The 14469-nt window shown below is 41.4% G+C and overlaps 1 protein-coding gene across 3 annotated transcripts in view; it reads left to right on the top strand.

Moving 5' to 3' along the window:
• Positions 1-105: 105 nt before the first annotated feature.
• Yme1l1 (YME1 like 1 ATPase) overlaps positions 106-14469 on the top strand; it is a 44022-nt gene continuing 29658 nt past the window's right edge. Inside the window, exons 1-4 of one of the 3 annotated variants that reach the window (XM_048367938.1) lie at positions 106-393; positions 7732-7863; positions 10508-10670; positions 12623-12721. In XM_048367938.1, coding sequence (XP_048223895.1) covers positions 12634-12721 — 88 coding nt within the window. In that variant the 5' untranslated portion in view covers positions 106-393; positions 7732-7863; positions 10508-10670; positions 12623-12633. Of the gene's footprint in view, positions 472-796; positions 1075-7731; positions 7864-10507; positions 10671-12622; positions 12722-14469 lie in introns of those variants that run through there. The other 2 variants (XM_048367937.1, XM_048367936.1) reach the window with 2 other exon arrangements.

Below are 14469 nucleotides of genomic sequence, written 5' to 3'. Positions count from 1 at the left end.
GCCCCGCCCCCAGCGCGCGCCGTCAGCCTGTACGTCACCGCGCCACGCACCACGCGAAGCCCCGCCCAACCCGCCTCCCTTAAATAGCTGCTAGCGGAGCGGAGCCGAGCCCGCGGGAGGGTGCCCTCGGGCCTCCGGGAACACCTGGGGCTCGCCCACGGCTCTCCACTGACATCTGCCGTGATGCGGGAGGAACGGCAAACGGTTCTGGGCCCGGGAGCAAAGGGACCACTGGGACTCAGGGTCTGAATCACCCCGAGACTTGTAAAGATCACCTCCCAGCCTCCCGAGGAGTCTGATGGGAACTGGTCCCCGTCTAGACCTGCGATTTGTTCTTCCCTTCACGACCTCCTCCCACCCCCGCCAGCGATGTAAACCTGTTGGGACCGCTCGGTAAAGCAATGGCCGAGGGTGGGGTTTGGAGGCCGCTGTCGTCACAGAATGTGGAGAAGCTGGATGAGCAGGAAGCAGGTGGCTGGCCCTGTACTCGTTAACTTTTCAAAGCATGTGATTTGCCTGAGTCAGAGTAGGATCAGTGAGGGTTTCCGGTTCGTCATGAGAACGAGGAGTGATACCTTGTAGTAAAAAGCAAGCAGCAGCAGCATTAGCCCCCGGCTTACTTAGGAGGAACAGGACAGATGTGTTAGGGAAGGTCTGGAAAGGTTCGACAGGCCGGAGGCCGTTCCCCTTTAAAAGGCTTTAAAAAAACAAACAAACAAAACCCGAAAAGCTTCATCCCGGGTGTCTTGGGGACTCCGCAGAGACGCGCGAGGGCGCCCCGAGTCGCAGAACGGACGACGGGGTGCGGGCGTTCCCGTGCCCCGGAAGTACTGTTGCGTTGGAGCCCTCGACTTCCGGGGCGCTGTCGTCGTAGCAGCTGTGGGAAGGGGAGGCCATCTTCCATTGCTGGGAGGAGCGAGGGGGGCCAGCGGGAGGGCAGCACGGAAGGCTCCCGCCGGAGGGCTCAGCGCCTCCCTGCCCGGCCGCGGACCCCGGGGCAGTGTCGGCGAGGCGGGCGAGGTGGCTGAGGCTCCGGAGGAGATGTTTTCCCTGTCGAGCACGGTGCAGCCCCAGGTGAGCCCGGCCTTCCGCCCCGCTCCGCTCGCCGTCCCTCCCGCCCGCGGCTCTTGTCTACGCTGCCGGGTGGGGTCGGTGTATTCCCGAAGGGAACCGAGGCCGGGGGTGGGGCGGGGGGCGGGCGACGAACCCAGTGCGGGTCCCGGGCTCCGGCCGGGCGGGGGAACACCGCGCCGGGGACCGACCCCAAGCGTTGGGGGCCGGGGCGTGCGGTCTGGGTGATGGGGCCCCGTGCTTCACCGGGGTTCGTGGCCTGTGATTGCTGCTGCTTTGTTCAGGGTCGGACATTCTGGGCGGGGGGCGGCGGTGGTTTAAAAAGAAATAAATCTCCCACTTCTCCCTACCTTTTAAATGGAACTTAACCGAACATGCTTATAATTTGAATAGTAATCACCGTGATTTATTTATTTTTCTTGGTTTGGGGCCAGAAATGACCCAAATTATACATAGATGTAAGTATATGTATATACTTTACATTTATTTATTTCTGGTCGTTAACTTCTTGTAGCTAAAATTTTAATCCAGCCTCCTTGAGAGCCATCTTATTTCTTTTCTTTTTGTCATAATACAGTACTCAGAAATAAAAGAGGAAATGGTTATTTGTTGGGGATAAAAGCAAATGTACTTTGAATACTATTGATACCAGGTAAAGATATTTCACGTATACAAGGACTACTACCAAAATTCGGAGTGAGGAACAAACATAAGTCTGCAGTAGCAGAGAGCATAGTGTTTAAAGGGAGCAATGTCAGAGATGAGATTGAGGTGAAACTCTTAAGACAACTAAGAGTTTGGGTTCTAAGTGTGTTCAGAACCCATTCAAGATCATAAACTGGATGCTCTAGGTCTGAATGCCTGTAATCCTAGCTACTCCTGAGGCTGAGATCTGAGGATTGCAGTTTAAAGCCAGTCCTGGCAGGAAAGACCATGTGACTCTTATCTCCAATTAAGCACCCAAAACGTCCCAAGTGGAGCTGTGGCTTGAGTGATAGAGAGCTAACCTTGAACAAAAAAATCTCCAACAGTGCCCAGGCTTCAAGTTTAAGCCCCAGAGCCAGCAAAAACAACGTGGAGAATAGAAGAAGGTAAAAGTGGGATTATTGTGTATCAAGGATGCTATTGCCCCAGTCCAGGAGAGGGATTACTTCACTAATATGGTGGTAATGACTATGGAAAGACAGAGCTGTTTCTGGCTTGATCAGCTGTATACAGGAAGATGCTGTTTATCAAAATGAGTGTCTAGGGACTGGGAATGGCCTAGTGGTAGTGTTTGCCTTGTATACCTGAAGCCCAGGGTCTATTCCTTAGCGCCACATATATAGAAAAACCCAGAAGTGGTGCTGTGGCTGAAGGGGTAGAGTGCTAGCCTTGAGCAAAAAGAAGCCAGCGACAGTGCTCAGGCCCTGAGTCCAAGCCCCAGGACTGGCAAAAAAACCAAAACAGAACAAAATGAGTGTCTAGAGGCGTCCTAGTTATTGTTTGAAAAGAAAAAATCAGATACAGAACTGTTGAATATAGTATTAAACTGTTTGCAACTAAAGTTAGTTCAAGAAGGCCTGACTTTTTGAGAAGTGACTGTCATGATGGAAGACATCACATGATAAAAGAGCCAAGAGGGAGAGACCCCACTTCTTTCTTTGCAGCATTAATGTATTCATAAAGGCAAGATCTTTATGACCTACAGTTTTTCCCCCCCCTTTTGGCTTGTATTGTGATTGTGTTATTGAGGGTTGAACTCAAGCTTGAGCTTGTTAGGGAGGTGCTATACCACTTGAGCCATGCCCCAGTCCTTTTCGGTCCCAAGTTCCAGGCTCCTTTTACTTATTATTCTTTTGTAGCACTCCACCAGGCCCAGATTTTGCTGATTTGTTGCCTTTGCTGGCCTGGACCTAAAATCTTTCCTATCTCTGCCTCCTGAGTAGGACTCAGACTTCTCTTGGATTTGAGTCAAGATCTCACTGTGTAGGAGATAGTCCTTGAATTCCTGCTGCCTTAGTGCTGCTGTTATAGGCTAGTGCCACCAAGACCAGCCTAAACTGGCTTAAAGATCACAGCTCTTAAGGTCTTAGTTTTGGGCTAAGGGTGCAATTCAATTAAGTTTCTGTGTTCCAACTCTAGTACCTCAAAAAAAGTATATAAGTGTAAAGATCTTTTAATACTGTTACAATGGTACCTAAATATTAGTATGAATTTTAGGAGAAACACACCTTCATGCTGTATCACTTTAATAGTAACCAGTTTATTTTTTGCCAGTCCTGGGTCTTGAACTCAGGTGATTACATGTAATTTACTCTGTGGTTTTCTTGTACCTTTTCTGTTGTTTTGGTTTCTTTGTGTTTCGTGCTAGTATTGGAGCTTGAACTCAGGGCCATGGTGCTGTCCCTGAGCTGTTTTGTTTTTTTGTTTTTGTTTTTGCTCAAAGCTGGCACTCTACCACTTGAGCCACAGCTCCACTTCTGGCTTTTTGATGGTTAATTGGAGATGAGAGTCTCACAGACTTTCTGTCCCTGCTGACTTCCAGCCTCTATCCTCAGATCTTAAGCTTCCTGAGTAGTTAGGATTACAATGTCCAGCTTTTTTTTTTTTTTTTTTTGGCCAGTCTTTACTCGGGGTCTGGGGACTGTCCCTGAGCTGCTTTTGCTCCAGGCTACCACTCTATCACTTGAACCACAGCACCACTTCTGGCTTTTTCTGTTCATGTGGTACTGAGGATTTGAATCCTGAACTTCATGCATGCAAGGCAAGCACATTCTCAGCCAAGTAACCAATTTTTATGTTTGTTACTAGAATTAAAGGAGATAAGCCAGTGTCTGGTGACTCACACCTGAAATTCTAACTATGCAGGATGCTGGGATCTGAGGTTCACAGTTCAAAGCCAGCTCAGGCAGGAAAGTCTGTGAGACTTTTATCTCCAATAACAACCAGAAAACTGGAAGTGGCGCTATGACTCAGGTGGTAGAGCCACTAGCCTTGAACCAAAGAGCTCAGGGACAGAGCCCAGGCCCAGAGTTCAGGTCTCATGACATAACAGCAACAAAAAAGAGTAAATGAGGGGCTGGGAATGTGGCTTAGCGGTAGAATGCTTGCCTAGCATGCATGAAGCCCTGGGTTCAATTCCTCAGTACCATGTAAACAAAGCCAGAAATGATGCCGTGGCTCATGTGGTAGAGTGCTAGCATTGAGCAAAAGAAGCTCAGGGACAATGCCCAGGCCCTGAGTTCATGCCCCAGGACTGGCAGAGAGAGAGAGAGAGTTAAATGAGGTAGGTAAAACTAATTACAAGCCTTGGTTTGTGGTAAGAACTCATTTAGCACTCACTTTGTACACTTTGCTTCACTGGGACACAGTATTGACTAATAATAAATAAAAACCCTTTGCCACATGAAGTGTACCTTCTAGTTGAAGACTATAATTAAAAAGCTAACTCTGTGATCATGTATAAAATCATGTGTATAAACATGGGTATGTGTACATCAGCATTTGAACTTAGGCCTTGCTCTCAATCAGCTTTCTTGCTCACAGCTGCTGCTCTACCACTGGGGCCATACCTCTAGCCCTGCATTTTATTAGTTAATTGGAGATAGAATCTCAAAGGCTTTTCTCCCCGGGCTGTCTTTGAACTGAGATCCTTCTCGACTCATCCTCCTGAGTAGCTATGATTATAGTTCTGAGCTACCTGCTTCCAGTCTATAAAATCCCTTGAAATTTTCTGAGTTATAATTCACAAGCCCCTGTTGATCACATCTGTGTTTAGCATTCCCTTTGTACACTTTGCTTAATTGGGACACAGTATTGACTAATAAAAACCCTTTGCCCCATGGAGCTTACCTTCTAGTTGACTATATCATTAAAAAGCTAACTTCTGTGATTGTATTATCTCTGTTATATGTTGGTAACTTTTTAGACTCCCTAAATGCCAGTGTAGGGATTTCAATAATCATTTGGGGGGAAAAATGATTACAGAGTGTATTTTTATTCTCACACCTCTGGGGAAGGAAAAGCAGGACTCGAAGAGTTCCCTTAGCAACTCCTGAAGGACGTATTCAGTATGCTTCTGGTTGGTGAGTGAATGCATATATTCATACAGCAACGGATGTCATGCCCTGCCTCCGTGAAAGACTAGGGACCCTTTCAGACCTGTTCACCTTCAAGTTGCTGTTCATTTCTGTCCTGTTATAGACAGGTAAACAAAGTTGTCCTGACTTTTATGAGCCTTTCTAATGAATTATCCAACATGAAAGGGTTGTGGGAACTCCTTATTTATCACTGGTTGGTCAGGTATGTGAATGGTCTGGGACTTGTGTGTGTCATCTAAAGTGGGGCGTATTCTGTAGGATGTGCTATCCAGACAGGTCATAAGGTGTTAGAGAACTGCAAAGAAAACACCGTGTAAGAGGTAATCAGTATACAGGTAAATAATAATTAAAGTGTTAGTGAAAAGTATTAGAAGAAAAAATAGCAGAGAACATAAATATTTTTAGAAGAAAATTACAGAAATATTAGGGCAACCAGGGGAAGGTCTCATGAAAAGATGATTTGAACAAAGAACTGAAGGGACAGTGAGAGCAAGTTATGTTACTAACTGGACGAAAGGGAACATGTAGTACAAAGTCTTTGAGGTAAGGGTGTGTCAGTTGTGATCCAGGAACATCTAAAGACCAGTGGTACTAGAGCTTAGAGAATGAATGGGTACATAGGAGGAGGAGGCCAAGTTGTAAAGTTCTACAGATGGATTTGAGCAGAATGATGTGAACTTACTTTCTCCCCTCTTCTCCCATACTGGGGCTTGAACTCTGGGCTTGGACCTGGTCCCTTCTGGCTTTTTGGTCGTTAATTAGAGATGAGCAACTCACAGGCTTTCCTGTCAGGGCTTGCTTTGAACCATGATATATAGGTCTTAGCCTCTTGAGTAGCTAGGCTTACAGGCATAAACTACCAGTACTGTGCTTGCAATGCACTGCAGCTGAATAAGGACTGAAAATGATGCAGAACAAGATGTTGGCGAGTTGAAAAGTTTAAGATCTGGTTGTATACTTTTCAGTATATGTGAAGTACTTCATTTTTTGCTCAGTGTCATTTATTTTGCTACTCTTACTAAGGACTTCTCTATCTTTTCCCTATTTGTGCAGATAAAAATTATCTTAAGCCTCTGCAAACATTATTTTCTTAAATTCCTAAGCCAGGAACTGAAATGATTAAAGGTTCACACCTATAATACTAGCTACTTATGAAGCTGATATCTGAGGACCAAAGTTCAAAGCCATCCCCGGGCAGCAAAGTCTGAGAGACTATCTCCAAAAAAAAAATACTAAAAAAAAAATGAAGTGGAACTGTGGTTTAAGTGGTAGAACACTAGCCTTGAGCAAAAGAAGCTCAAGGATATAGAGACTTACAAAAATGAAAAATTCCTAGAAGGTAGTTGGAATAAGCAATATATGTATTTTTCATGCTTTAATTCATATATCCAGCACAGTTTCCTGAAAGAGTAGATTAGTTTTCTACTACCAGCATTAAATGGTTATTTAGAATTATTTAAAAAAATTTTTTTGCCGGTCCTGGGCCTTGGGCTCAGGGCCTGAGCACTGCTCCTGGCTTCTTTTTGCTCAAGGCTAGCACTCTGCCACTTTTGCATTAGTGCCACTTCCAGCTTTTCCTATTCTGTGGTGCTGAGGAATCTAACCCAGGACTTAATGCATGCTAGGCAAGCAATCTACCACTAAGCCACATTCCTAGCCCTTAGAATTTTTTTTTTTTTTTTTTTTTTTTTGGCCAGTCCTGGGCCTTGGACTCAGGGCCTAAGCACTGTCCCTGGCTTCTTCCCGCTCAAGGCTCAAGGCACTCTGCCACTTGAGCCACAGCGCCGCTTCTGGCCGTTTTCTTTATATGTGGTGCTGGGGAATCGAACCTAGGGCCTCGTGTATCCGAGGCAGGCACTCTTGCCACTAGGCTATATCCCCAGCCCGCCCTTAGAATTTTTTAAAATTCCAATTCCAGGACTTGAACTCAGGGCCTGGGAGCTATCCTTTGCCCCCTGCCCCCCCCCCCCCAAGGCTTGGCATAGTTACACTTCCATTTTTTTTTCCCCTCCAGTCCTGGGGCTTAGTCAGGGCCTGAGCACTGTCCCTGGCTTCTTTTTGCTCAAAGCTAGCACTCTACCACTTGAGCAATAGTGCCACTTCTGGCTTTTTAAAAAAATATATGTGGTGCTGAGGAATAGAACCTGGGCTTCATGTATACGAGGCAAGTACTCTACCACTAGGCCATATTCCCAGCCCCAACTTCCAGTTTTTTAATAATTAATTGGAGATAAAAGTCTCACAGACCATCTTGCCCAGGTTGGCTTCGAACCATCCTCAAATCTTAGCCTCCTGAGAAGCTAGGATTACTGAGCTGAGCTACCAGTGCCTGGCAAGTAGTTGGAATTTTTAACTCTGTGTGTGTGTGTGTGTGTGTGTGTGTGTGTGTGTGTGTGTGTGTGTTTTGATGGGGATCAAATCCAGGGCTTTATGCTTGTTAGGCAAGTACTCTACTACTACTAAGCTATGCTTTCAGTCCAATATATAGTTTTGATAAATATTATATGTTTATGTGTTTATTTAACAATTGTTTCTGTTTTTATTATTTAAAACTACTTAATTTTAACTTTCCCCCTAGGTTACAGTTCCTCTCAGTCATCTTATCAATGCCTTCCATTCACCAAAAAAACCCTCTTTCTCTGCCAATACGTCAGTTTCTCAAAACCAGCATCGAGATATAGTTCCTGAACGTGAGGCTCCCACCAGTGAGGTAATTAATATTTTCTTATCCAAGGGGTATGAAAAGGCCCTTTTTGTTTTGTATTGTATTTTAAAGACAGACCTTAGCTATAAAGCTAAGCTAACCACAAACCTCAGGTGATCTTTCAGTTTTGGAATTAGGGGTACATACCACCATGTGTAGCTGAAAATGCCTTTAGTCTTTCTTTTTTTTTGGGGGGGGGGGGTGGTGGTGCTGGTCCTAGGGCTTGAACTCAGGACCTGGGCTCTGTTCCTGAGCTTCTTTTGCTCAAGGCTAGAACTCTTAATGCTTGAAGCACAGCATTACTTGTAGATTTTTCTGATTAGTTTTTTGCAGATGAGAGCCTCAAGGACTTTCCTGCCTTGCTGGCTTCACATTGCTTCAAACCTTGATCCTCAGAATTCATTCAGCCTTGTGAGTAGCTAGGATTATAGGTGTGAGCTACCAGCACCTGGCAATTTAATCATTTTTGATGAACTATCTTTATTTAGGTATTGGGATTAACATGCTTCCTGCCTTTACTTTAGTAATTCAAGATAGGTAATTCTGACTTTAATGTATATATTGAAAAATTTTTAGTCGTTGAATTTGTTTTGAATTGTTCATATTGCGCTGTATTTGGTGTTCACCTCCTTGTTTACTTCCTTTTGCTAACCAGTATAGGGTATAGGTAATTGAAGGTAAGATCTATAAATTAGGGAACTATGATTTTGGTATTCATAAAATTATAAAGTCAATGTTGCCAGGATATAAGAAATTATAAACCTAGTCTTTTACAAGGCTTATTAATGAGGTGGTTACTTATAAGCTCAGAATACATTTTTCATGGAAAAGGTATTACAATCTAGTTTTTCAGGTTTCCCTAAGCTATAAATAGCCTATATTCATGTTTCTGATATAAAGAACCATGACAAAAAGTAGCAGAGGAAAACCAGAAAAGGCATTTGCTTGATCAGGGAGGAAGCATCCATTCTAAGGTTTTAGCATATTTTTTTTCTGAGACATATTTCCTTATGTAGCCTAAGCTGGCCTTGAGCTTACGTTGGTGTCTAATTCGCAATATACTTCTGAATGTTACAGTGACATGCATGCACTACCACCATTGATAAAAATAAATTTTTTAAGGGGCTGGGGATATGGCCTAGTGGCAAGAGTGCTTGTCTCCTATACATGAGGCCCTGGGTTCAATTCCCCAGCACCACATATGCAGAAAATGGCCAGAAGTGGCGCTGTGGCTCAAGTGGCAGAGTACTAGCCTTGAGCAAAAGGAAGCCAGGGACAGTGCTCAGGCCCTGAGTCCAAGCCCCAGGACTGGCCAAAATAAATAAATAAATAAATTTGTCTTTGCTCTTTTATTTGCCCACCTATTACTGTTTCTGTGTAGTGTTTCTACTATGCTGACTGAGAGTACAGTCAAAGAGAACATTGCCAATGAAAGTACTATGAAGCTGGGTTTATAAATTATAGTAAGAGATTAACAACTAATAATAAAATAGAACAATTAGACAGTATAGTGTAATTTAAGTTACGAGTGTGATCTCTGGCAAAGTGACCTGGTGTGCTGTACTTCACCCAAGTATAGTATTTTCTTAACATCCTTGCCATTTTAAACGTTTGTCAGAATAGCATTAGATGAGAATACGTAAGTGAAGAGAGGGAAAAAATATAAAACAATTGATTTGAATTTTAAAAAAAATTTAATGCTGGTAATGGGGCTTGAGTTCAAGGCCTGTGCTTTCCCTTCACATTTTTGCTGGTGTTCTGCTACTTGAGCTACGCCCCCAACTTTCAGCTGTTTGCTGGTTAATTGGATATAAAAGTCTGTGCTAACTTTTTTGCCCAGGCTGGATTTTCAGCCTCCTGATGACAGCTACCATTGCAGGCAAGAGCCACCAGCCCCTAGCACTTCATTTGGTTTCTGTGAATCAATTTTTTTTTATAAGTTCACTGATGATCTTTTGATTTGAGTGAAAATTTTCCCTTACTCATACCGAAATGTCTTCTCTATTTAAAGATATCATTGGAGGTAAAGGGTTATTGTTTTTTTTAATTAGCTTATATTAGTAATATAGACGGGGATTTGGTGGTTGAATTTCTGCATGCTTATATTATATCCCAATCAGTCTTACCCCTTCTGTGGGATATAGGGTTTTCTTAAAACTTTGTCAAATCACACATAGCTAACCCCAGTCAAACTAGGAACATAAAATATTTTCATCAATGTGTATTTTAAATAGTAAAATGTTAATGTACTTGTTAAGAGTAAAATGTCTGTATTGTGTGCTGGGTAATCCCAGCTGCACAGGAAGCCGAGATAGGATAATCATTGTTCAAGGTCAGCTTGGGCAAAGGATTCTGTCTCAAAAAAATCAGCTGAGAATAGTGATATTCCTGTAATCACAGCTATGTGGGAGGCTGGGTAGGAAGATTGCCAGCAAAGGCTGGCAGACAAAAGCCAGTGGCTCTATTGTGAGAACAAAGTAAAGCAAAAAGAACTGAGAATATGGTGTAATTGGTAGTGTACTTGCCTAGCAAGTAGTCCCTCAATATTGCAGGGGAAATTAAAATCCATATTGTTTCTGATAGCAAATAATCTTTAAATTAAATACCTCAATAATGTTAATGTTTATTTGGTTGACTTAATCTTTTTCAGCCTGCACTTAATTTAAGGGACCTTGGAATATCTGAATTAAGAATTGGCCATATTGACCAACTGATAGAAAATCTACTTCCTGGATTTTATAAAGGCAAAAATGTATCTTCCCATTGGCATACATCTCATGTCTCTGCACAGTCCTTCTTTGAAAATAAACATGGTATGGTAATGCTTTTATGGTTCCAATTAAAATGAACCATTTTACTATCACTAATAATAGTTATAATAAATACTTTTTATTAGCATGTATTATGGGACAGCTTTCCTGAGTTTTCTTTATTATTTTTATTGAGACCTTTGGATTTTATTTTATTTTTTAAAAAATTTTTATTGTCAAACTGATGTACAGAGAGGTTACAGTTTCATACGTTAGGCATTGGATACATTTCTTGTACTGTTTGTTACCTCCTTCCTCATTCCCTCCTTCCCCCTGAGAACTTTGGATTTTTTTTTAAGGAGCTCAATAGGATAAAATGTTATAGTAGTGACTCGAGAGCAGTTTCCTTTCTTTTTTAAAATAAGTTTGTATTGCTGTTGGGCACTGGTAGCTCACACCTGTAATCCTAGCAACTCAGGAGGCTGAATTCTGAAGCTTGAAGCTAGCCCAGACAGGAAAGTCCATGAGTCTCTTACCTCCAATTACCAACCAAAAAGCTGAAAGTAGAGATGTGGCTTAAGTGGTAGAATATTAGCCCTGAGCAAAAGAGCTCAGGGACAGTGCCCAGTACTTAATTCAAGTTCTAGGATCAGCATTGAAAAAAAAAAAAGTTTATATTGAAATGATTTACAGAAAAGTTTCATAGATACAAAGAATTTCTATATATCCTTCACTTTACTTCCTCTAATATTGACATCATATATAACAAGCGCAGTACATTTGTCTGAATAAGAAATTGACACTGGTACGGTATTTTAAATATAGACTGAATTTCAACCTAGTTTTACTAGATCACTAATTTTTTTTACTAGTGTTCTTTTTCTGACTTAGACTTTAAGGTAGCATAGTACATCATATTTAGGAGAGTAGAATTTTTTTGGTGTTATTTTAACTATAGGTGACATAGGTCATTAGATTCTAAGTAACATTCTAATTTCTGAGGCTATATTTATGAAGAAATGGTTATGGAATGTCTACAAAGTTTCTTAACTGAGACTACTACTAGTCTACTATTATACCATTTGTTATAACAAATGGGCCTGTACTGTAGGCTGTTGAAAGGGATGAAGTTTCATGAAGATTCTTTTTGTTTTGGTGCCGGGGATTGAACCTAGGTTTTGTGCATTATAGGCAAACATTGTATTACTGATCTATATTCCCATCCCATGAGTTAAACAGGAATGTTAGGATCTTATTAAAATGATGAAATATCTGTTTCATGTTGATGGAAGAATGTTAGAGCACCTGGGCTTGAACTCAATCTGTTTCTTTCCTTTCTGCAGTACTTGTCACATAGTAAATGTTCAGTAGGATAAAAATTTTATTATAACTCTTGCATATTTATGTTTAATTTAAGGTTCTTCCTGCTACTGCTACGTTTGCTTTGCTTAAGCAGTCATATATTTATATGCTTGACTAAGTTTAGTCATTGCAATCCAACTAGAACACATAGATAGATGATATACAGTTTCTTTTGTTGCTGCTCAGATATAAAGTAAGATGGAATGCATTAATCAGGAATTAGGGAGAATTACTGAAATGTCCATGGCATATGGCTCTGGAAAGGAAGGCTCTTTGTACTTAATGTTATGAAAGCTTTAAATAGAGAAGAAATAATTTTACCATAAACATATATATTACCTCTGTTTATTTGAATTTACTTTCATGTATAGCCTTATTTGTATGTCAGATAAGAAAAGCAATATAACTACAGTGATAATAAAATTTAAGAGCTGTGATATGTAAAGTAGTTAGATGAACGTTTTATAAAAGCATAGTCAATAGATGGGCAAATAAAAGGTGAAACATATTGTGATTTTTTTTTAATATTTGTTAAAATTGTTTCATATGTTTTTATTTTTTTTGTTCCCTGACCAGGAATCGAACCTGTTCATATGATTTTTGTGTATTTACTTTGACAATTAGGAAATTTACTTTTTGTAATTTCCCTCTAGGTTACATAGATATGTTTAGCGCTTTACGTTCCTCTTGCTTATACAGACAACATTCAAGAACTATTCATAACATTTGTTCAGATCTTCAGTACTGGCCAGGTATGAAGCAACTATATGTTTATATTGATAAAATATATTTATTTAATAAGATTTGTTTTTCTTAGTGTTAATGGTTTTAAACATCTGTCGCTATGCATAGTAGGCCTTGTTTAGTATAAGTAGTTCTGAGTAAATTGTTTGTTTTGGGGGGGGTGATGGGGGATAGGATTTTTTTGAGCCCAGACTGCTTTCAAACTCAACAGTCCTCCTGCCTTAGCCTCCAAGTGCTAAAATTCCAGGTGTGCGCCACTATCCCCCACTTTCTACATCATTTTTTGTTGTTGTTGATCATATATATACATATGTGTGTGTGTGTATATATAATTTTATTGTTTTTTGTTGGTCATGAGACTTGAACTCAGGGCTTAGGTGCTTGTCCCTGAGCTCTTTTGCTCAAGGTTAGTGCTCTACCACTTTAGAGCCCCAGCTCCACTTTGGATTTTCTGATGGTTAATTGGACCTAAGAGTCTCATGGACTTTCCTGCCCAGGCTGGTTTTGAACTGCATTCCTCAGAGCCCAGCCTTCTAAGTAGCTAGGAATATAGGCATGAGCCACCAGTGACTGGCTACATTTTTTTTAGAAATAGAAATTAATATAGATAAAACTGCATTAAAAATAACAGGAAATAATTTTACTTAATTGAATGAAAAGTTTAACGGGGGAAAAAACAATAAAGTAAAATAAACTTACCTAATTAAAATAGCAAAAAATAAGTGTGATTTTTTTTCCATAAATGCACACAATCTACCCTATCAACTTTGTCACTTCTGCAACTCTTTCTACCTTTCCTGCCTTCGTGTGTGTGTGTGTGTGTGTGTGTGTGTGTGTGTGTGTGTGTGTGTTGTTTTCTGTTTTGGTTGGTCTTGGGTGCTGTCCTTGAGCTCTTCAGCTTAAGGTTAGCATTCTACCACTTTGAACCACAGTGCCACTTCCAGTTTTCTGGTGGTTAATTGGAGCTTAGAGTCTCACAGACTTTCCTGCCCAGGCTGGCTTTGAATTGCAATCCTCCAATCTCAGCCTCCTGAGTAGCTAGGATTATAGGCATGAGCAACCAGCACCCAGACTTTCCTGTCTTCTTATCACAATTTCTTTTTTTTTTTTTTTGCCAGTCCTGGAGCTTGAACTCAGGGCCTGAGTACTGTTCCTGGCTTCTCTTTTGCTTAAGGCTAGCACTCTGCCACTTGAGCCACAGCACCACTTCTGGCCGTTTTCTATATATGTGGTGCTGGGGAATCGAACTCAGGGCTTCATATATACGAGTCAAGCACTCTTGCCACTAGGCCATATTCCCAGCCCTCCTGTCTTCTTAAAAGCCTCCCTTCCTTCCTTCTATGTGCCTGTACCAAGACTTTAAACTCATGTCTTCGTGCTCTCACTTGGTTTTACTTCAAAATTTCCCATAGCTTGATATCTAGAAAGTGAGATTACAAGTTCCTACAAAATAGATATATAAATTAAAAAGATGTTATCTAGTGTTTACAGGGGTATAGAGAAACGTACACTCACTTATTATATGAAAATATATATATCAAATAGCCTTCTTTGAAAGCAGTTTCAAGACTTACAGTCCTGTTTTGGGGGATTTATTCTACATGTGCTGAAGGAAATATGTAAAGGGGCTGGGAATGTGGCTTAGTGGTAGAGTGCTTACTTACCATGCATGAACCCTGGGTTCAATTCCTCAGTACCACATAAACAGAAAAGCCAGAAGTGGTGCTATGGCTCAAGTGGTACAGTGCTAACCTTG

This window comes from Perognathus longimembris, chromosome 18, assembly GCF_023159225.1.
Source record: "Perognathus longimembris pacificus isolate PPM17 chromosome 18, ASM2315922v1, whole genome shotgun sequence".
In the NCBI taxonomy this organism is placed as follows: domain Eukaryota; kingdom Metazoa; phylum Chordata; class Mammalia; order Rodentia; family Heteromyidae; genus Perognathus; species Perognathus longimembris.
This window is presented reverse-complemented; position numbering and strand designations above follow the sequence as displayed.